At 38.9% G+C, this 21,743-nt stretch overlaps 1 protein-coding gene across 3 annotated transcripts in view; it reads right to left on the bottom strand.

Annotated features, from left to right (window-relative positions):
* The window catches only part of FRMPD4 (FERM and PDZ domain containing 4), a 407,661-nt gene that overhangs the window by 326,317 nt on the left and 59,601 nt on the right, over positions 1–21,743 (bottom strand). The window contains exon 1 of one of the 3 annotated variants that reach the window (XM_026850957.1): positions 16,897–17,150. The exons of the other annotated variants lie outside the window; for them this stretch is intronic. Coding sequence (XP_026706758.1) covers positions 16,897–16,940 — 44 coding nt within the window. The 5' untranslated portion in view covers positions 16,941–17,150. Of the gene's footprint in view, positions 1–16,896; positions 17,151–21,743 lie in introns of those variants that run through there. 3 annotated transcript variants of the gene reach the window in all.

Genomic DNA, 21,743 nt, shown 5'->3' with positions numbered 1-21,743 from the left:
CACTATGTCTTCCAAGGGCTTGAAGGGATTTTTAATGACCGCATGTAGCCAGACTTCAGTTTTACATTGTGTCCAAAAGCTGACTTTATATACCTAGCTTGGTTCTGAGGCTTTACAAGCTGACATGGTCTTGGCTCGAAGAGGAAGAGTGGCACATCTTTAATCACTCATGAACCCTGTGGCACCTGGGATCTGCTGGAAGGTTGCCATGTCCCTGCCAATAAGACCTGGCTCAGCTTGTTTTGTGAGCTCTTATGAGATCTCAACCTGGTGTGATGTTGCTGCAAATGTTGGTGACACCCCTTATCAGAAGCATAAGGATATTTTCCTTTTTTTTTTTTTTTTTTTAATTGGTCTTTATTGAGAAAGCTGCTCAGTTGATGAGACTGAGAAAAATGTGAAAAGAACACATACCATAGCATGCATGGATGTCTGATCATATGAATTTTATTTTGAAGAGCAGACAGAATGCTTGGATAGGTCATCCTTTGTTGCTTTAAGTATGTGAAAGTGTCCCTGTGCTGACCTTCTGTATTTTTTCTAAGGTCAGTTGCTCTTCTACTGCAATTCATGTTGTATATTTTTCTTCTTTTTTTCTTATAAAGGTGTGAAGTTCACATAAAGAGAAATTAGCTTTTTTATTTATATTTTTTAACCAAATCTGTCCAGTGATATGATTATTAGACCACACCATGTAGTAAGTAAATAAACTTATTTAAATTACTCAGACAATAAAACCTATGAGAAACATAACTAGAGTCCTGCTTGGAAAAAAAAAAAAAAAAACCAAACCAAAAAAAACGAGTACCCAAAGATATTTAGGTCTGTGCTGTTACATAAGAGAAATCAAAGTGAAAACATATTTTTTACTGGACAAATAAAAGCTTCCAAATGATAGTTCAAAAAGATTCCTCTTTACCACAAAACGATGATAATAACATGTCCAAATGTATAGAAAATACCTTTTTCAAAGCCTGACAACAAGTGCTCTTGTGAGCTGTGTTGGTGAATTTGAGCAGAACAGGGGCTGTAGATCAGACACTCAGGAGGTGACAGCAGAAAGGACATAGACCTTCTGGATAGAATGCATTCAAAGAACATTGTCAAGATGAAAAAGAAATGCAAAGAAGAGAGTCCTTTAGCCATAGAGCTTATAAATCACAATATCTCAGCCATAAATATTTTTAATAACCTGCATCTCATCTCTTCCTGAACACCTATTAGTATCAAAGACTTCCTTTTAGAAGAGGTTTAGAGATACACACTTCTTCACACATTCAGTCTCTAAAAGACAGCTGAAGAGTGATGCTAGCTCTAGGTCAAGGCAAAACAGAATTGCTAAAGGCAGCAAAGGGCATGTGGACTCTTTGGTCTGTGAGGGGACAAAAAACTCAGCTTTGATATCCCAAATTGTCTCTCCCACATTTCCCATCTTCAGTGGCAACAGAAACTGCAGTGCCATTTCACCCGGGGTTTCCTTTGTACTCACTGTCACTTTTCTCTGCCATTGGATTGGAATATCCAATTGCATGGGTGACTTAAAAGCCTTGAGTCAACCTTGGTAAGAGTAGTTGCACACAATTAGCCATCATGGGGTATGCAGGTAAATTGAGTGTTCCCACAGATGAGTACTAACCTCACTGCCCTATTAGAAGAACAAGGATGAAAAAGAGCTTAATAAGCCACAAAGCTAGTGAAGGGAGCAATTGTCTAAATTTCTGGCAAGTGGCCATTAAAATGAGGAAGGAGCAAAAGATCAGATGAGATTTTCAAAAGGACTAGTAGTTTAAGGATCCATTGCCAAACTCCTTACATTACATTTGTTATTTAAATATAGCTTAAACTGGCTTGCTTAAAATACAGAAAACTAAGCTCTATGATCACTTACTTTAAAAGTATTTGACTGCTACCAGTGAGTCTCGTGAGGGAAATTTACTGCACTTGTACAGTTTTCTGTTTACAGAAAACAGTATTATTTAGCATGGTGGATGTTCTATGGCAGTAGCATTCCAGAGAAAAAAATAAGGTGGGGAGTGTTACATAGTAAAAATGGTGAGTGTGCTTTTGTTCTCTATTAAATAGTGTGTCCTTAGTTATTATTGGAGATTAGTCACAGAACCACAGGAAGGGTGACTTTTTAAACCTCTGTTTTTAAAGAATCCTCAAAAATTTATTTGACAAGATTACAAAGTAAAAAAACAAAAAAACAAAAAACAACAAACAAACAAACAAACAAAAAAAAAAAACACCCAACCATAATACAAAATCTACACTTTTGAGTTCACATGCTGTTTCTTATGGTGATTTGCTTTTTTAGAAAATGGTTACAGAAAGAATGATAGCAAAGCCTAAAATTAGCTGGTCATTCTCCAAGGATCTACTGTGCTTCTCTCTCAGGACCTTTTACAGGATAACCTGTGGTTCATCCATTTGCCATTGTACTGGTTTCTATTCTCCAGCTCCTAGAACAGAATTGTATGTGTATAGCATATAAGCATTTTTGTTTATTGCTTTGGCTTAACGGGAAAAAAAGGTACTAAGGCAACCATTTACATCAGTCTGTAAGCATAGCCACCAAGTACGAATACTTACTGTTTGAAGAGAGAAGTTCCTCCATTGCACATTCTGCTGGCATAAAATATATGGGCACTGAGGAGTGAGAATCACATCTCCTCTAAATTGCTGTTCAAGTTGCCATTTGAATTAACTGTTGTCTTTGACTTCTGGTCAGAAACCTAAGCCAGAAGTGATAGTTTGGGGAAAGAAGCTGAACACTCCATCCCATGTTTTTGTGTAGATCAGTAGGAACTGAAATTCTTGATGGCATGCTTCTGGTTTTGCATAACATTTATCTGCTTCTCTGAATATTTTTTTTTATTTCAGTTATGTCTGGATCAATTGGGCTAGGACAGTAAAAATGCAATGAATGAGCCCCAAATAGACATAACACAGCAGGAGTAATACGTTTTTATACTTTCTAATCAAATATTGTAAGGGTCTAGGGGAAGTGGTTTTATCTTCTGTTAAATGCAGGAGTTTTAACCTGCAGTTCTGGGGTCTTCTTCCATCTTTGTCAGTGATTTAACTGAAAAAGCTGGTGTTGGTTGTGTATATGGTTATAGTGGAAATCTTCATTTATAAAACTCTGTACAGACATCGCCTTTTATAATTCAAGCTACTACCAATCCCAGTCAGTACTGAAGTTGTCTCAAACAATAAGCACTGCCTGCATCAGCAGTGTCTGCAGCTGGGTTTAGAAGGGCTTTGATGGAAGACATATCTCAGCCATGTTCCACCTGCCCAGAAGGAAGATCTTCACAACCTGCAGTGAGTGACTGAATTACTATCTGTCCTTCAGACTTAGCAGTTCTCTAGTATTTTTGGATTAAGTCTGTTTGGGTGCTTCATGAGCACATTGTTTTACTTTTTTTCCCTAAGTGAAGAAATTCAGATCCATCTAATGTGCAAGAATGTGGAGAGAGGAAAAAAAAAAAAAAAAAGAAGAAAAAAAAAATCCTACCTTAGCGATGCAGGATGAGTTATCTGACTTTACAGGCAAGAAATCTAATAGAATGACTTGCCTGAGGATCAGCAGTGAGTTTGTGGCAACACCCTCCTGAAAGCCTGAGTTACAAGATTATCCTTCACCAATGCCAGTTGTCACTTTAATATAGAGAAGTATCTTATTTTTTAAGATACATAGATGATTCATGCTAATATGAAAAGGAATTAACAGAGAAAAATACTTTCCTTCAAATGGTTGAAAGCACATTTACAATGAGTAAACTATCTTTTTATCTGGCAAGGCTGTTTTCTTGTCATTAACTTCTTTGTATATATTAAAATGATCCTGTGCTGTGGCAATACATTGTTATCTCTATGCTTTTCTCTTATCTCTATTATAGCAGGTCAATACAAAGTAAATTCTCGTAACTGTTTCCAAGAGCAAACTAATATTCTGTTGAGATTTATCCAATAAGTTAGGGGTCAAATCCTTGGAGAGGCTGAACAGCCGAGACTCCTATGTCTCCACTGCTTAGCACCATCTTATTTTGGAGGCCCAAATTTTACATAGTAAATGATCTAATCACCTACCAGGGTTTAGAACTATCACAAGTTAATAACAGCACTGCAGCCATAGCTGCAAAATATTACACAATAAAACAAAATAAATGGAAATAATATCTCATGAGTGCCAATAATTTAGATTTACAGGGTAATCCATAGGTATTACAACTCCTAACAGATTGCCAAAATACTGTTTGGAGAATTCTATTTCAAATCTAGTACATATTATTATCATTTCGAAGGCTAGGAAATTGAGGAATAAATTAAAGAGCGAAAATGGGGAAAACAAACATTTACAGATTGGATTTAAACGTACAGAAGTGTGAAGCAAAACTCCTTCTTTTGAAAGGATTTCATTAATGTTTAATTAGCTGAGTTGCAAACTGGAGCTCAATCCCCAGCATCCCCTTACCCAGGCGCAGCACATACTGTTCTCCTACACGAGCAGAGAGGCAGACTTTGGTGTGGTTATTTAGCAGTAGCTCATGGGTGGCATTTTTTGCCAGCTGGTCTCAAGGCACTTGATAAAGTCTTCGTTGTAATTGTCACCACTGAAGACAGGGGATAGATAGGCACCTTCCTTGGGTTTACCAAGCAAGTCGAGGTGGGGATCTGTGTGGTGAACAAGATACTAGGTTGCTTTCTCCAAATTTCTAGAGGTGAGAGGAGGCTGGGCATTTTGAATATCAGTTAATTTTACTCACTGGCTGCTTGGTGTCAGAAATGAAAGCTCACTCTTACAGGCAGGCCCACCAACTAAATGTTCTCTGGGATGCCTATGGATTTTTCCCCACCACTGTTAGCACAGAGGCAGAAAACACAGAGGTCTACTATGAGGACTAACTAGTCTGAAGAGCCTGATTTTGTCCAGTAGTGAGTTTTATGTGAGTATGGTCTGCAAGGAAGAAGCAGAGGCTCATCTTTCTCCAGACCTCTGCCTGATGTGTTGGGTGAGCCTTTCCAGGGCCCAGCACATCTCCACACAGTGAGTGAAGCCCAGGCTGGCCAACTCACCTTGCATACATGAATTTTAGTCTGTGTCAAGCTGAGTTCAGCTTGAAAAGTGACATAGAAGTGACCACCGTCTCATAGCTACGCAGTCCTTTCATACACCACCCTATTTCCAGTAAATGCAATCGGTTTTGTCCTACTGTTCTGTCATTTCTTAGAGACTGTATCTTGGCTAGAATCCTCCCCCAACAAGTTCTTGGTTATCCATCTTCTCCCACTCTACAAATGCTGTGTTCCCCCTCTCTAAACCAAGTTATTTCTGAGGAAGCCTGGCTGAGGCGTCCTGTTCTTTAGAAAGTAGTATAACTTCAGCATTGTGATATGAATATAAACAGGTCTATTGTAATATTTATTCACCCCATATACTTTAATTCTGTTTTTCTAAACATACCGATGTACAACCTGAAGTACAAATTTATTAAAGATAATGATACTGACCAAGCACAAGTATCTTAGACACTAAAAAAGTGTATGCTGCATTCTGCATTAACACAGCTGTGATAGCAGTTTATTTGCCATTATCAACTGTAAAACAGATAGTGACAAAGACCACAGTCTAAGTGTGAGTGGTTCAGCAGACTCTCAGGCAGCTGGATAAGTGTGAGGTCAAAAAAGGTCTATTTAATTTTTAGAAAACTTACAAGGTTAAAAAAATTTGCCAGTGTTATTGTTAAAAAACACAAGACTCTTCAATGGATTAGTCAGCATTCAAAAAAATCTGGGTTTATATACAGGAATATAAATCTCACTCCTGGTTTTGTATGTACACAGTATTGCTATACCTGGACAGTCAGTTGTGTCTAGATATAAAATATATACAAAATTTAGATATGATGCCTCAAAGAAGTCTTGACTTGTGAAAATCTGGAAAAATGTGCTGGCCCAGAAACAAATACAATAGACAGTCAGATCTCTGATGCCAACAACAGGAAGTAAGATGAAAATATAATAAATTTTAATAAATGTGAATTATACAGTCTGGAGATGCTTTTTTGACTATTTTATTAAGTAGAGTTTGTTAGCAAGCTTTTTTTTTTCCTATAGGGCAATGAGATTAATAATAAAACTCATGCAAATGAGTTAATAATTCTTTTCATAATGCTAATGGCCAGGCTTAGTGGTGCTTTGGAGAGTGCAAAATCTTACTGTAGATAATCAAGCACAATGCTCACAGAGTACTGTACCAATATTATATTGTTTTCAGTATAGAAAGTTTCTGTAGTATCTCAGGTGTTCAGGTTTTTCAGCGATAGATGATTTTTCTGTGATTCATTGAAGCACAGTAATTTCAACAAACACTTCACAAGCAATAATTCAAAAGGCATCAAAGAAATAATTTTCATATCACTTTAGAAATAATGTCCAAACCTACTTGAATGCTGTAATACAGAAATTCTATTGCTTAAAGATACAGTTCATAAACCTTTTCTGTGACGCTTGAGTCAAATACAGAGATTCCACACTGGGCAGGACAGAGTAGCTGCTCTGTGTTTCACCAAAGGAAGACCAGAATATGTTAACAAACATTAACCTTCCTGCATCTTTCCAGCTAGAGGCACTACATTAATGGGAATACCAGAGACAGCTGGCCAATAAAATCATTGGACTTGTGCTACTTTTCATTTACAAAGGGTCTGGTTCAGTTCCCTTGGGCTGGCCTGTTTTTTCTTGTGGGTTACAGTGTATGTTATGCTATATATGAAACAGTATTACAAGCTTAACCAGAAGACAAAACAAGATATGACCATGGGAATCAATTTGGTCACTGAATTGAAGTTGCCCTATGTCTGCTGTGCTTGGCTGCATAGCTAATGTGTTTCCAAGCCTCATGGGAAGCAAAGCCATCACTCTAAGGCTCCGACAAGTCAGAGAAGTAGCACCCATGCTTGACTTGAGCTCTTTGCTTCAACGCTGAGGGCTACCAAGTTAAGCATGGTCTTTCAGCACTTTACTGACTAGATATGATTTTTAAGAAAATGATTAAATGATAATACAGTTTGTAAATTTGAGTTTCCAGTTTGTATTCTTATGTGCCTAAATAAATCAAAGCTTTTCTCCCTGACCAGAACTATATAAATATTTAATCTAATAAATGCAGCTATTCAAAAGATGTCTTATAAAGCAAAGTTCTTTTATGAATGTCACTGTACGATATAATCTAGTAAATCGATTTCTGTTCATGCCAACATTTGAACTCACAATGGTTTAAAAAATAACAAACAAGTAATCTGAAAACTAAAATTTTATTAATAATCCCTTCCCAAAGAGAAGCTGCAGTGTTCATCAACTGGTATATTTTTGTCAGAGAAAGTAAATTTTGGATATACCCTTAAACACCCTAGATTAAAACACCTATATTGTAGAGGATCTTAAGCAAATAATCATTGATAAATCCAGAATTTTTTCTGAACTGAACTCTGAAGGTTAGATGCTGTGGACAGTACAGAGTGATAGCAGCTACAGCAAAGATAAAAGAGGGAAAGACAAACCATTAGAAGACAGTGTAAATATGATGGAGCTTTTGGAATGAAATCTTGCTTTCCTTTTGGTTACAATAATTCTCAGGAACAGTCTAGAAAGAAAACCCTCTTCATTGTAGTATGGAACATTGCATTAATAGCAAAACACACAGGTTTAGATCCAACAGGAAAGGTTAAAATATATATGATTAGAGAGAATCATCAAAGGAAGGAAGACATAAAGGCCAGATATTTCCAGTTACTGACTGATTGGCTGGGTCAATGACAGCGTTCATTAACTGCCAAGAAGTGCCCTTCCTGTTGACCTCTGTTACGTAAAAATAAAATACAAAACAACGTAGTTCAGAAGCTATGAGATGATCACATGTGAAAGCTGGCCTCCAAAATGCCGCAGCATTTACCATGCTAAATGATCACTAATGTTCTTGCTTTTGCTTTCTCTCTAGTTTGCCCACTTTTTCCCCATGCAGTCACACATACATATTGGCTGCACAAAAATCTTAAGAACATGCCGCTAAATGGTTGGTGGCTGTCACTGTGCAAGATGAGAAAAAAATCTGAGATTAATCAAGTGATTAATCTGGTGTTAATAGATAACTGAGGAGATATGAAGACTTTAAAAGCAAGGACAAAAAGGTATAATTGGATATGGTAACTTTTGTACTGAACAGAACAACTGCTGGGAAGCAGAAAAACAAGTAATTATAAAAACAAAAAAGGATTAAGGAGATATTTTTTTCCTGCTGGGTACAAGCACCTGGATGGCAGAAAGCCTAGAATTGGATTACCTTTGAATTTTCTAAATTGTTTTCATGAGAGGAACTTTTTTGACCCATATGAATCAGAGAGAAAGCTTCTTAGAGACAAGGAAAATTAATTTATAAGAAACCTTCCTTCCTATATAAGTGCTCAGGGATATACTGACTGCTCAGTACTGCTTAATTTTTTTTGAAGTCTCTTCTTGACTAGGTCAATGAGTTGGCAGAGCCAAAATTCATGACCTTCAGCAAGGAATAAAACTACAGATCTTGAAAAGAATGCATTCCTTCCTCATGGTTTAAGGTATCCTTTCAAAACAAGCTTAACTGTTTGGAAATAAGTAAATGTCAACTTTCAAAATGAAAAAATGCATGAGATGTTTTTCTCCCTGCTGCTACTGATGCTTTTACACAGGAAAATGTACAATTTTCCTAGTGCCATTTGTATTTTGTCAATTCAATGTTATATTTGACTGTTGAAATTTATTTTCTACATGGGTAAAATATTTGATTATAAACACCAGTTAAACGAATATGTAGTCACAATAAACCACAGCAATTTTTTCCTCTTGTAGGAGGCTGAAGGATTGACAGCTGGAGAGATGTTTTCCTGTGTCAGTATAAGCAGGGATGTTGAGGAATTTCTCCGGAGAGTGCTGATGCTACCTGTTCATGTCCCACAGGGGTATCTCCCCTGTGCTACCAGGTGCAGCTGATCAAGTTTGGAACTAGACAAGCACCCATATGTCTTTTCGATTTATACAAAGTTCATTAGCATCCGTTAAGCTCTGCTGTTACAGTTTCAATATATCAATGTTAACAAAATACTGGATTTTTGCCATGAAAGAAAACTAAATCTCATTTGAATTACAAACATGCAATGAAATGCACCTCGTTGCCCCCACTCCAGGTCCCAGGGACTGATGGCAAGATCTTAGTAAGACCCCAGGCAAGTTGTGCAACTCTTGACCTCTTTGCTAAAATATATCTGTGGTAACACGGGTATTTAGAAGTGGCTGTCCCTCCTGCAAAAGGCTCTTGCTGTAGCACCATAAAAGAACTGTTGAAGCATTTAATCTGGTGATTCCTACCCTGGGAAGCTGAGCTTGCAAGGCACAGATGTTGTACAAGCTTCTCCAGCAGTGCTGAAAGATGTGACCAAGGGAGGGGTAAGAACAGACAAACCCAGGAAAACTCAAATGCCTTTGCTTGGGCATCCACATCTGAAGCAGCAGCCCCAAACCTGGAGCTCAGAGACTCCTTAACCCCATCCTCCTGAACCTGAGCATGGTGGTACTTCAGCAGATTCAGCTTCACGAGGTGGTTGCAGTAGAAGGGCTCTAGATCAGACACGGGGGCTTTGACCTCCCCTTGGAAAGAAGGACTGAACAGTGAGGCCTTAAGTCCCCCACCTGATTGATGCTGCTGTGGACTGTCACTCGCAGTGCAGTGAATTTGTCAGTAAAAGCAGAAGAACCAAGGAGAAGTGTTTAGAAGAAAAAGATCGCTGAATAGCCTGTGCTGCTCTAGCTAGACTGCAGATGAAGCCAGAAACCATGCAGGCTTAACTTGCCTTCACATTACACAGCTCTAACCCTGAAGCCCTGAGATAAACAGGATGTTATTTAAATGGAGGAGCAATATATAACATGCATTGATTTTGGAGGGAAGCTATTTATTCAGCATTTCAGCATACTAGGCATGTTGGTTCAGCAGGGAGAGGCTTGTGCTGTGCTTCCAAAACACTCTCCAGGCTACCTGGAGGATCATTGCAAGAATAATTAGCTCCTGTGTCTGTTCATCTGGAAAGGGAAAGGGTCCATACGGACACTACAGGTGTAGAGGGCAACTGCTGTGTTAGAGAAAGCATAAGCAGACTGACTGATAAGAAAGACATGACTAGATTTTGTGCTGATAAATGCAAAGTTTCTTCCAATTATAAGAGTTTTGTGTTGGTTTGTTTTTTTGGGTTTTGTTTTTTCAAGATAAAGCATATACTGGAAAGGTTTAAATATTTAAATGGAATAGCTTCTCCATACTTGCTGTCTGTGAACAGCAATTAAATTTCCTGTCGAGAATACAAGCGATAAATATGAATTGTGTTTTGCATGGTATTTATAGAAAAATAATTTTAAAGTTTGTAATCGCAAAAGAAAAGCCCCTTTTAATAGTTACTCATATCCTCTCAGAAAGAAGAAACCACACCTCGTGACCCATGTCACTTGATTTTGTGAAGTCTTTGTGATGTATAGGTAGATATTGCGATGAACAGCAGATAAAAAATTACTGCTGAGATTCTACTAATGACTATACTAAATATTATTATCTATGTTCATAAACAGAAGGAAAATTAATCAAGTACATTTTTATTAAATATTTTAGAGCAATTATTTGGTTATGATGAGAAGCACATTTAATGCCTTTAAAGATATGTGCACATATGCATTAGTTAACAACATGTACCCCCTATGGTACAATTCATATCATGCAATGTGAGTGCTCTTCATGCAAATAATTTACAATTTCAGCCTGAAATTAACAGGGGTATACGTGACATGCAGCATACCAACAGCAAAAAATACTGCAGAAGATTTACTTCAAGGGGAAAAAAGGACTGTAACATGAACGAAAAAGTTCTACACTTAATCCAGGAATAAAGATAAAAGGAGAAGAGAAAAATACAGTTAACAATCATCCCCAGGGTGTTTGAGTGAAGAAAGTGCTGAACTGTGAATCAGAATTGAATAGACAGAAACATTAGCTGGTTTCAGAAGGATGTTTGCCTTACCGAGATCAGATATTGTAATAGCACAGAGCTGGCTCTTTGCCTATGCTTTGCAGCATGCAAATGAATATTTTCTTTTCTCAGCAGTTCTGCAGCAAAACCTTCATGAAATCACAGAAATATATGCAAGAACCCTTTAAAATGACAGCTGATTATTCTGTCAAACACTAGAAACATCTGATGCTCAGTTTGTGGAGCTGCACATAAGAGCCCTCCATTCCAGACTTGCTGTCGGTGCAAGTACTGGCAATCAATACCTCTGAAAACTGGGCTCAAAGAGGCACATTATCAAAGGTGTCTCATGATGCAGGTAGATGCCAGACAACTCTTAAAACCAAAATGCCTACATGCTATTAACTTGAGGGGGTGCAAAAATGTGTTTACAAGGCGGATTGCAGAGGACAATTACCCCCGCTTGCTCTGAGTGAGCTCAGTTTGTTGTGCTGAAGCCTAGGATGTCACAGCCCACACTAAGCTCCACTCTGCCACATCCAGACCCTTGCAAGCCTGATCTAGCTTGTTTTGGGCAAGCTTTGATACTGAGATTTTATTGCAAATTGAAACTGAATGATCTGAGGATATTCTTCTGCAGCTGTGCCAGTTAAGTATATTTAAACACTCAGGACCACTGAAAAGCTGATTTTCAGCTGGGTCTCCTAATTTGAAAAACCAACAAATAGCTGGCCACTCTCAGTAGGGAAGAAAAAATGCCTTTTTTGTTTACCTACTTTGTCAAGACTAAGGTGCCAATACATTCTCTGCCACTGTTGAGTATTGGGTATTGAGGTGGAAGGAAGGACATCACAGAGGAAGGAGCCAAAATGTGTTACTGCCAGATTAACCATGAATCTGATTCACTAATACAATCTTTCACTCTTGTACTGTAATTGTCTGCAGGTATCTTGATTTCATCAACATCATAAACCAGTATTTGTCTCACATTTACATGACAGATCTAGGACTTCCGAGAGGCACACAGACTTATTCTCCACAAACTACTTCTAGCATATTTCCTCTCCACTGTCCTGTCAGCATCATTGGAGAGTCATTCAGAGTGGAAGGGACTTTGGGAGGTCTCTCATCTAACCTCCTTCTCAAAGCACAGCCAACACTGAACACCTTGCCAGGTGGCCTTCTTCAAAGTTTGTCGGGCCTTGGCCTTTTTCAAGAAAAATAATGTCGTAATGATCTATTTTGCTTTCAGTTGTAGGTCACCAGCTCAAAGACTACCATTGTTTTCCTATCCAACAAGAGCTCAGTGACCTATGTCTGAGGTCACCCCATCCTTCCACAATGACAGGTCAGTGGTCTAATGTGAGATGATCACTTACAATACTCTTAGCTAGATTGTAACTGCTGACTGAAGTAAAAGATTCCATAATTTCAGTTTAAAATTAATATAAACTTTCTAGTAGATGCAAACATAGCATAACTCAGATTAGCAGTGAGCTGGTTTTTGTTCCCAACTGTACCTTCTCAATAAAGTGTCTTTTACAGAGTTGGTCACGGAACATCTTATTCATTTGCCTTTTCAGAGACTTTACCACAGTATGCAAATATTTCAGGGACAGGAATAGTTTGTATTTTTATTCAACATGAACATGCAAGAAGAGAGAAAATAGCAGACACGAGACATTTAGGGCAGCTGCTTTGAATTCACTGTAGGTCTGGGAAAACTGTCAATACTGAGGGCTTGTGGCAAAATGCTGTGAAAGTACAGGAACAAAATCAATTGCAGCCAGAATTTTTCCCTCCCAGTACACATGACAAAATTATTTACAAGCGGCTTATTTAAATCTAGCCAGAAGTCAGTTATTTCAGGGCCCTATTGAGCAGAAAAGATGCCCTGTGAGTTAAGGAAGGTCACAGATCCAGTTGATTTGTAGATTTGTAGAACTTGCTCTACCTTGCCTTTGTTTCAATGTGGATGGCTTGTGACAGTGGTTTTTAATTGCATTTTTTGCTGACATTGTCTGGAACTTGCTCTATCTTGACACAACCTTCCACATAATGATGATGAGCATAGTGTAAAAGAAAAAAAGAGAGAATACCACATCTTATCTAGCAGCAAAAAAAGTCACTAAGACCAGTCTTTTGGAAACCCTTATCTAACCTAAAGCTAAAAACTGCTTTAAACATCATCCATACTGCAGTCATAGATTTCCAGCTCGGCACCACTCCATAATCTCAACACAAACTACTGCAAAGGCTGGCAAGCTAATAGCTGATCTGGCTCAATGCCAGCCTGATTTTGACTGTCCCCTTTAGAAGTCTAGGGCATCTCTGCATTAGCAAGTAGCACAGTGTAATTGGAGAGGATCTATAGAGTGAAACAGTGGGTGCAGAGGAGCTGGGGACTACCCTGTACATATTTTAAGGATTTTACATCAGACTAGCACTTGTTTGGACCCTACACAGAATGTCCAGTGGTTGGTGCATAGCAGATGTCTTGCTAGACCCCATCTCCTGGTGTCATCAAAGGGGCACCTAGTTTATATACTCCAAGACCATGCTGAGAATGCAAGTACAGTAAATGGGGCAGGATATTTGCTTCCAAGTATACTCCCAATCTGAACTGAACTGCTAATGCAAACACATCTTTGGATCTCTTAGGAGTGGTCTCAGCCCAGGGAAATCCTTTGTGTAAGAAGAAATTCTGACTGTAGAGTTAATAAAAGCATCATTTGCTGCTCACACTGTCTGTACAGGGTTAAATACAAGACTCTTAAGTTTGATGGACCACTATGATTGCTAGTGAATTTTATTTCCTTCTTTATTTGAAGAGGTAGGACTACAGCCTGCTTTTCTGATAAATAATTAAGTCTCTCAAAGAGATTCAAAACAGGAAATATCTGCCTTCTGTAATTTGGAAGTATAAATATAAGCAGTACAAATTACTGATTTTGAAGTCCTTTGACATTATGAGCCTTTTCTGTCACACTTTGATACTAACTGGCTCCCAAAACATATTTGGCTCAGGATGTCACTGCCAGAGATTGTCATCTTCCAAGCATGTCCGTGGAGGTACGCCTGTTCTTAGAATGCTTCATGAGTCAGGAGTCGTGCTCTGGGGACAGCACTGTGTGTCTGTGCAGGGGGGATGTTTATTGCTGCCAAATCACAGAAACCAAAGGCACTGTTTTTGAAAAAGCTGACTCCTCTGTTTAAACTCCTGCAAGCTCACTTCACAGTCAGCTTGATTGACATTCAGAGAAGAGCGTGTCAGAGACAGAATCAGAAAAACACCCCAACATACAGGCATGGGCCTCACTGCTCAACTGTTGAGAGGAAGAAGATAAGATATACTGCTTTCTTTGGGGATTTTTTGTTGGGTTTTATTTATTTATTTACTTACTTGTCTCCATTCTAAATGCAATGAAGCATAGTTGTTTATAAAGATAAATGACTTTCACAGAGATGCTCAGCCATTTATACCAAGGAGCATGTGCCTAATCAAGCTTTGTGAGTAGGTTTTTCACAAGCAGTTAGGGAGCTATATTACTGACTTCCAGGGGGATAGTTGGGTTCTCTGAAAAAAGCTCAGCCTACCTCTCTAATGACTGAATCTCGTCCTACAACAGATAATACAGGGGCTTGATGGCTATTCAAGAGTCCTTATTTAATTCACTGTGTATCCCTTTTTTATCCCTGGCACTCCTCATCCAGATAATCAAAGAACTGAGACTGTAATGACTGTGCCTGAATATATCCTTTCTTTTTAAGCTTCCAAATTTCTCATAGGTATTACTTATGCTTGTGCAGGGCTGGCCAGCTTTCTTCATGATTTAAGGGGAACGTGCATAATGGAGAGCTCTCCCTCTTACTCATGGCTCTATTGTAGAGCCTGCATAAGCACTGCCCACTCATTCCAAGCATCTTTTGTTCTGATGTAATGTGCTCAAAGAATTACACTTGGAAAAAAAAAACATTTAACAAACAGTTCTAAGCCTGTTGAACGTAACTCTGGTGCATTGAACTTTAATAACTGTACGCATTGTACAGGTTTTGAGGTTAGGGTGCCCTTAACCCTTACTGAAAAAATAGGAATTTGCAAACACACTTTAGCCCCGCTGAAAAGTGAAGGAACATATAGTAAGATGATCCTATCTTTCCATCAATTTATTTGGAAAATCTTCTTGCAGGGGTTCAGTTCCTATGGCCCATTATACTGGCAGTGGCTGCCTTGCTTTACATAGCAGTTCAACAGGCCGGAAAGGCAAAGTATCTGGAGCCTCCAGGAGACCAAGGACAACAGCATTACTCCACACAGGTCCCCTCTGTGTGTGGAGCTGAATAGCTGTCCTTCCCCTGCTCCTGGGAATGGGCCAGTTTGGATTCCAGCTACATTGTCTATTCCAGTCTCATTCATAGTTTTCTTGTCTTTGGAGAGGGGAGGGTACGGAAAATGAAATATTTATGAATATTGTTCTGTATTTGCTATCCTTTTTGTGTCTCTGTTTTGGTTCTCTCTTTTTTTCCATCTGCTCAGTTCCTGTATTCACCTGCAGCATCCAGAATGAGAGGACAAGCTGACCCCACAACAGTGGCCCATCTGCCTTCTGAGTGGCACCCATCTGAGTGCAAGGAGAGGAGGAAGGATGGACTTCAGATTGATAAAGAAACTATCCAGAATTCTGGCATTTGTTTTAATGTGCTCCAGAATACACTAGCCTTTCATTGGAGACCTGCAAAGACGAGGTCCCTATTCAAAAGGATTTCTAGCATAGATTTAAAACTCGTCTTGATAAATGAAGATGACAAAGAAAACAATGCAGCAGGAAAAGATACACAAACCTTATGATCATATGGTTAATGAAAATGTAGAGGTATCTTCAGGATAGTCTTATTTTGTCTCATTTATGGAAGATTAAACAGAGGCAAAAAAAGTTAAATAATTCACAGAAAAAAACCCAAAACATTACTGAAAGACCCAAAGAATATTGTTTCAGCTGCAGTCCAGTTCCACAGGAAAAGACACTTCCATTCAGGTAGAAAGGAACTAGCTGAGTCCAAAGCTTCACAATTCTTGATTATTTGGATTATGCAAATTTTAAGTTTCCTTCCACACTGCTATTCAGTAAGTTCTAGTTTTACACCCATTTTATAGATGAAAAAATGCAGACTCAAAAAAAAAAAAAAATCACATGTGTATTTGGCTGAAGAGTTGTCTTTGGTGGAACTAGAAGCAGAATCCAGGCATACTGACTCCCAGCTCTCCTATGTTTTAGCCTCTTTTGACAAATAAATGTGGTGAGACACACTTTAAACAAACATTTCTTATTCTATGACCCAACATACATACAATACTGTGAAACCTTGAATAACTGATCTAAGATAGGAGTACGTTCTTTAAAGACAAACATGCCACGCAGTGTAATGGAAAATTAGCTTCATAACTTTCAGGATCTTTCAAATGCATTTGTGAAATAAATACATGCTTGCTAAAGCAGCTAAGGATTCTTAAAACTTCTCAGAGTGTCAGCATTCTTTAAAGAAAGAAAATGGATGATTTCTTTCCTCACTTTCTGAAGTTCACTGCAGTTCTATGGCATTTTCAATAAATTATCTAGGATGTCTGTGTTACCGTTTGTTGAAATGCTACTTAGATTAGTTTAATTCAAAGGTCAAACTATTTTCAATGTTTAACTAAGTCATTTCTAAACATGTCTTATCATTAAGGGCACAGAAGTGTGAGTATTTAAAACCATATTGCCCTTGCAAAGTATGCATACATTTAAATATTTATGTTCCTATTAACTTAAAATATGAAGTACAGATGTATTAGCTTACTCACTGAATCACGGTAAAGATTCCCAATGGGTTATCATAAACGTCCATTGTATTTAAAGTTGATGGAAGCAGTTGGCAAAGAGAACTGCTCCAGGGACTCAGCAGTCTTGGTCAGCGAATCTGTGCCTCTTCTCTTGCTCTACCCTTTACATACATACATGCATGCAGACAGCCCTCCTCTGTATGTCTTGCTCAGCTTCACACAGTTCAGTTCTCCACATCAGATCAGCTATTAAACCACTAACGTAGCTTTTGGTTAAGAGCGGCACTGGCCAGTGGCCGGGAACATGACAGGGTTCTGCTGCAGTGACGCTCCCACATGCCAGTCCATGTCAATGACACTGACAAGGAGGATCAATGTGAACATTGCAGTCCCATGGTCTGGGCTTTAATGATTTAATGACTATTTCTAAAACTGTTGGGTAGCTTCACCTTGAAACAAGCCTTGAGATTAACAAATATAAAAAAGTATTTTTATGCAGCCTGCTGTAAAATACAGCAAGTGCGACGTGTCATTTCAGCCTAATGTTAATGATGTGTCAGTGACTTCTGGTGTAAGGAGAGACAGACAGAGTTGAGCTTCATTTTCCTTGCCTTTGCTGGAATTAGTATTTGTATAATAGAATATGACTTCTGGGTTTGTAATGAATTAAAGTTTTCTACTACTTCTGCAAAAAAAGAAATGACAGTGAGAGAAAGACTCTTTGTCAACTAAATCTCACAGGATGAGCAGTACAAACCAGTCCACTGAACCCGATGATGTGTTCAAAAGCAACAATATAATAATTTTCAGTGTCTCAATTTTTCTCTGCCCAAATGAAGAACTCTGATTTTCAGAGGAGGATGCCTCTAGTTTTTGAAAAGCAGGTCCTTTTAGAGGTCTTACACCTCCAGAACTTAAGCATCGTACAAGCACCCATGAGAAATACAGTTTCTTTATGTAAAGAGGCCCCATTTCCTTATCAATCTGCACTGCACTTTAAACATAACTGTGGTAAGACAGTTGCTGAAGGAATAACAAATTATCCCCCAGTGATCCTCACGAAGAAGACCTTCAGCTGTGTAAGTCTGATGACAGTTGAGGATGTCAAAGGGGGTACTTCCTCCTGCCAGCCCTCCAGTGCCCCCACTCCAGGAGTACAACACTGAGCACGGCTTCGTTCAGGCAAGGAGCAAGGACAGCAGTATGGTGAGGCTGAGTGACAGGCTTGTGGGAAGCTGTGGCAGAGTGCACCAGCCCTTACTCCCAGACTGGTGGGCGACAGGAACCGATGTGTCCAAGTAGATGAAGAAAAGCAAAGTGAGACAGAGGAGTAGTGGATCTGGCCATCGAGCTGAGTACCAGTCCTGTCCATCTTGGGCATAAAAGGCATCTGCCATGGAAATGGATGTGCTGAAATGTGCTGGATGTGCAGTTAGTTAAATGGCACCCCCATTTCTGACAAGCTAGACCCATCTGGTCTCCCACAGCTCTCACTTTGGCCAAACTACAAAGAAGTGTGGTGTCTCTCAATGAGGGGAAAAACTCCCCCAGAGCAGAAGTGCAGATAGCTGGATCAAAGATAATTTCAGTGAAACTCTAATGAGCAAGGCCAAGGATTCATTGCAGGCCCCAAGGAGACCAAGACATCAGAAGAGAAAAGGGTGTGCAGTGGCTGCAGTGGATAAGAGGGCACACTTGGAAAATCCACACCAGGGATGTAGAGCCTCATTGCAAATTCAAAGCTGACAACACGCTGGGTTTTTTTGTCCTGCCCAACTCATATTTTCACACAGTGGAGAAAAGAAACGGAGAGCATTCTAAATCTTTCCATTAAAAAGTGCCAATGGAGAGCCCAGAGTCTTAGCTTTCAGGAAAGAGGCCGAGCACAACCCAGTACCAGCGTTGTTGAAATGCATGTCTGCAGGGCCTGTTACAAATCAACAGGATGCTCTGGCCTATTTGCAAATTTATGCTTCGGGCTTTCTCTTGGGATCACAAGAGAGGTGAACATCTCCAGTTATGCAAAGGACAGACAGGATTTTTTTTCCTAAGGTAAGCTTTGACTCAGGCTAAGCAGACCTATCACAAGTGTAATTGCTGTTTTCAAAAGGTTCGTTTGAATACATGACCTAACAGTAAAAAAAACCCTCCAGGGTAATAAAAAACTCCAGGTGCAGTATGATATAAATATGGGGTTAGGCATAATTTCTGAACTCAGATCCTAGCACTGAAACTAATTTGATTTCTGGCAATGGGCAAATTGCTAACAGAACTTGGAGAGACAACAAACATAGCTACCTATATTCACTATTTAGCTTGAGATGTGCAGGGCTCTATTTCCAAGTGAGCATCATTCTGAAGGATTGGCTACAGATGATCATTTTCTCTAAAACTCAGGTACAAGCTACCACTAATTGGACTTCAGAAATCAGCAACCACTTTTGAAAACACAAGTTTTCATCGCAAACTCTGTGAGTGTTTTTGGAGATTTCCCACTAATTCGACAGGCATTAGAACATTTATTTAGGCTGTGTTAGTTTTCACATCTCCAAAACAGGAGTAAAAGCTTACATATCTAGAAGATTATTCAGGCAATATTTGTGGAGTAATCTGAGGGATGAAGGTAGTTACCCCATATGGTTTCCTCACATGTGCAGTTAAACTAGATAATCTGGCCACTTACACTCTCATGTTTTCTCCCCATTGCATATGTTTTAATTGGATCTTTTCCTTACTCACTTTCTCTACTCTTCTGCATAGCAGGCTTGCTATTCCTCCATGCTATACGTAAGGCATGCTGCTGAAGTTGTTCATGTACTATCAGACACTGAGTTCAAACTCATTAGTCTGAAGGAATTCAGTAGATCCTTTCAGAAATAACATGATACAAAATGAGATAGGTCTCAGAAGCCAACCTTCAACACAAGCAATTTCCTCATTCTGGACTTCCCTGTTCTAAAATCCCAGCAAGAGGAACAATGAAAGAACTAGGGAGGGAAAAAAAAAAAAGGACATATGTTAATTTATTTGCTTTTCTCATGCTTCTCTTGTGAATAAACTAATGCAGAAATAAACCAGCATTTAACATAATCCTTTTCTCTCACTACACTCTTAATAGCATCCTGAGAAGCATGTAATGAACATTTGGGGCCAGATGCTCGTCTGGCGTGAATTGATGCACACACATCGAAACCAGTAGAGCAACGATTATTTATATACACTAGAAGTTACAACAACTGGTCCTTAATAAAGGGTTTCATAGATTATGTAACCGGCAATTCCAGTACAGGATTTGTTTTTAATACGATTGACTTTGTTGAGATAAACATGTCTATAACTTTAACTTTGGAAAAGATGTCATGCTATCTAAAAAAAAAAAAAAAAAAAAAAGGACAAAAATCAACTAAAACCACAATAACAGTGTTCCTAGAACTCACAACAAAATTAATTTCTCCCTGACTGCCATGTCCAACATTCTTCCATTTAAACAGGAAGAATGGGACCCATCTTACCAAGTGCAGACTTTTAACCCCCTCACCCAAGGGTCTGAAATCATCAAAGAACAGAATAAGGCACCCATAGGATGTAATGCACCTCAGCTTCACAGAGATATGTTTGGGTCCAATGAATCCTATCATAGGAGTAGGGATAGCCATCTAAACTGAGTCAAAATGAAGCCTCATCCCAGTTCCTATGTCTGGTTATGTTACAAAGAAGGCAAGCGCTTATTTTTACTCTACATCACTTTCACTCCACTGCCTGCAACATGGGTTCTAAGGATAAGGTGTCAATATAATTTTGTAAAGCCAAAGGCATGCTTACTAAATAAATGAATACATAGAATATTGCTGGTAAGTTGCCAATTTGACTGTACTGCTAGAAAGAAGATTAACTACTGCTTTACAGGAATTATTAAAAAACAAGGACTTTGCATGTTGTGTCAGTGACTCAGGTCTGATGGCATTTCAATACATAGAAATTTCTATTTCAGTAATCAGTAGTTCATGTATGGTGATAATACCATAGGACAATTACCAAGCATGATAGGAAATTCAGTTCAGAAAAAATAGAAATACTGGGAACCTTATTTAAGGGCAAGGAAAGGGGTGAATTTTTCTACACAACAGCTAACCTAGACATGCTCTTGATCTATAGCTTCATTTGATCTTGGTGACAACCCTCATAAACAGGGCTCATCTCAGCTAACATCAGATGTCTACAGTGCAATTGCCTGTCTATGCTAGTCACCCACTGCTTGCTTCCACAGCAGCTTCTAAGATGTGATTCATCTGACCTAATTCAGCTGGCTGCATTACAGATAAGATGAATAATGCCTAGAAGTGTCCATTTCTCTCCATGACTACAAAAGGAACTCACAGTGACAAGCTGGGAGTCAGAGGTCTACACTGAATGAGGCGGACCCCAAAGTGGTGTCTTTATCATTTTCTATCATCTGAGCTATTCAGTGTGTGGTCCTGCAGATGGCAATACTTCGTGTAGAATAAAGAAGAGCTGGAGCTGGAGAAGGAACTCTGAACTTTATATTTAAGCGAAGGTATGTGTCTCAGAGCCTCCCCTGAGGGTCTATATTGAAATTACATGAAAACAAGATGTAAACTGATCTTTGGTGTTACACTGGTCTGCCAAGCTACCAGTACCAAAAATTGCTGTTGTGTTGCAGCACTCCATAAAATTACGCTTGCCAGTGTGACTGAATCTGGTCTTTCAGAGGTTTGGAAAGAAGTATTCTGAAGAAAAACTTTTACACACCAGAAAGTATAGTCTTACCATCAATTGAGTAAAAAACATGCTCTGGCAATAGGATAACAGAATATAATTAAAAAAAAAAAAATCCTAGCACCCCCCCC

Source organism: Athene cunicularia (genome assembly GCF_003259725.1).
Source record: "Athene cunicularia isolate RWA chromosome 1 unlocalized genomic scaffold, athCun1 chr1_part1, whole genome shotgun sequence".
NCBI classification, from domain to species: domain Eukaryota; kingdom Metazoa; phylum Chordata; class Aves; order Strigiformes; family Strigidae; genus Athene; species Athene cunicularia.
The sequence above is the reverse complement of the archived record's forward strand: the minus strand, read 5'-3'. Positions and strand labels throughout refer to the sequence as shown.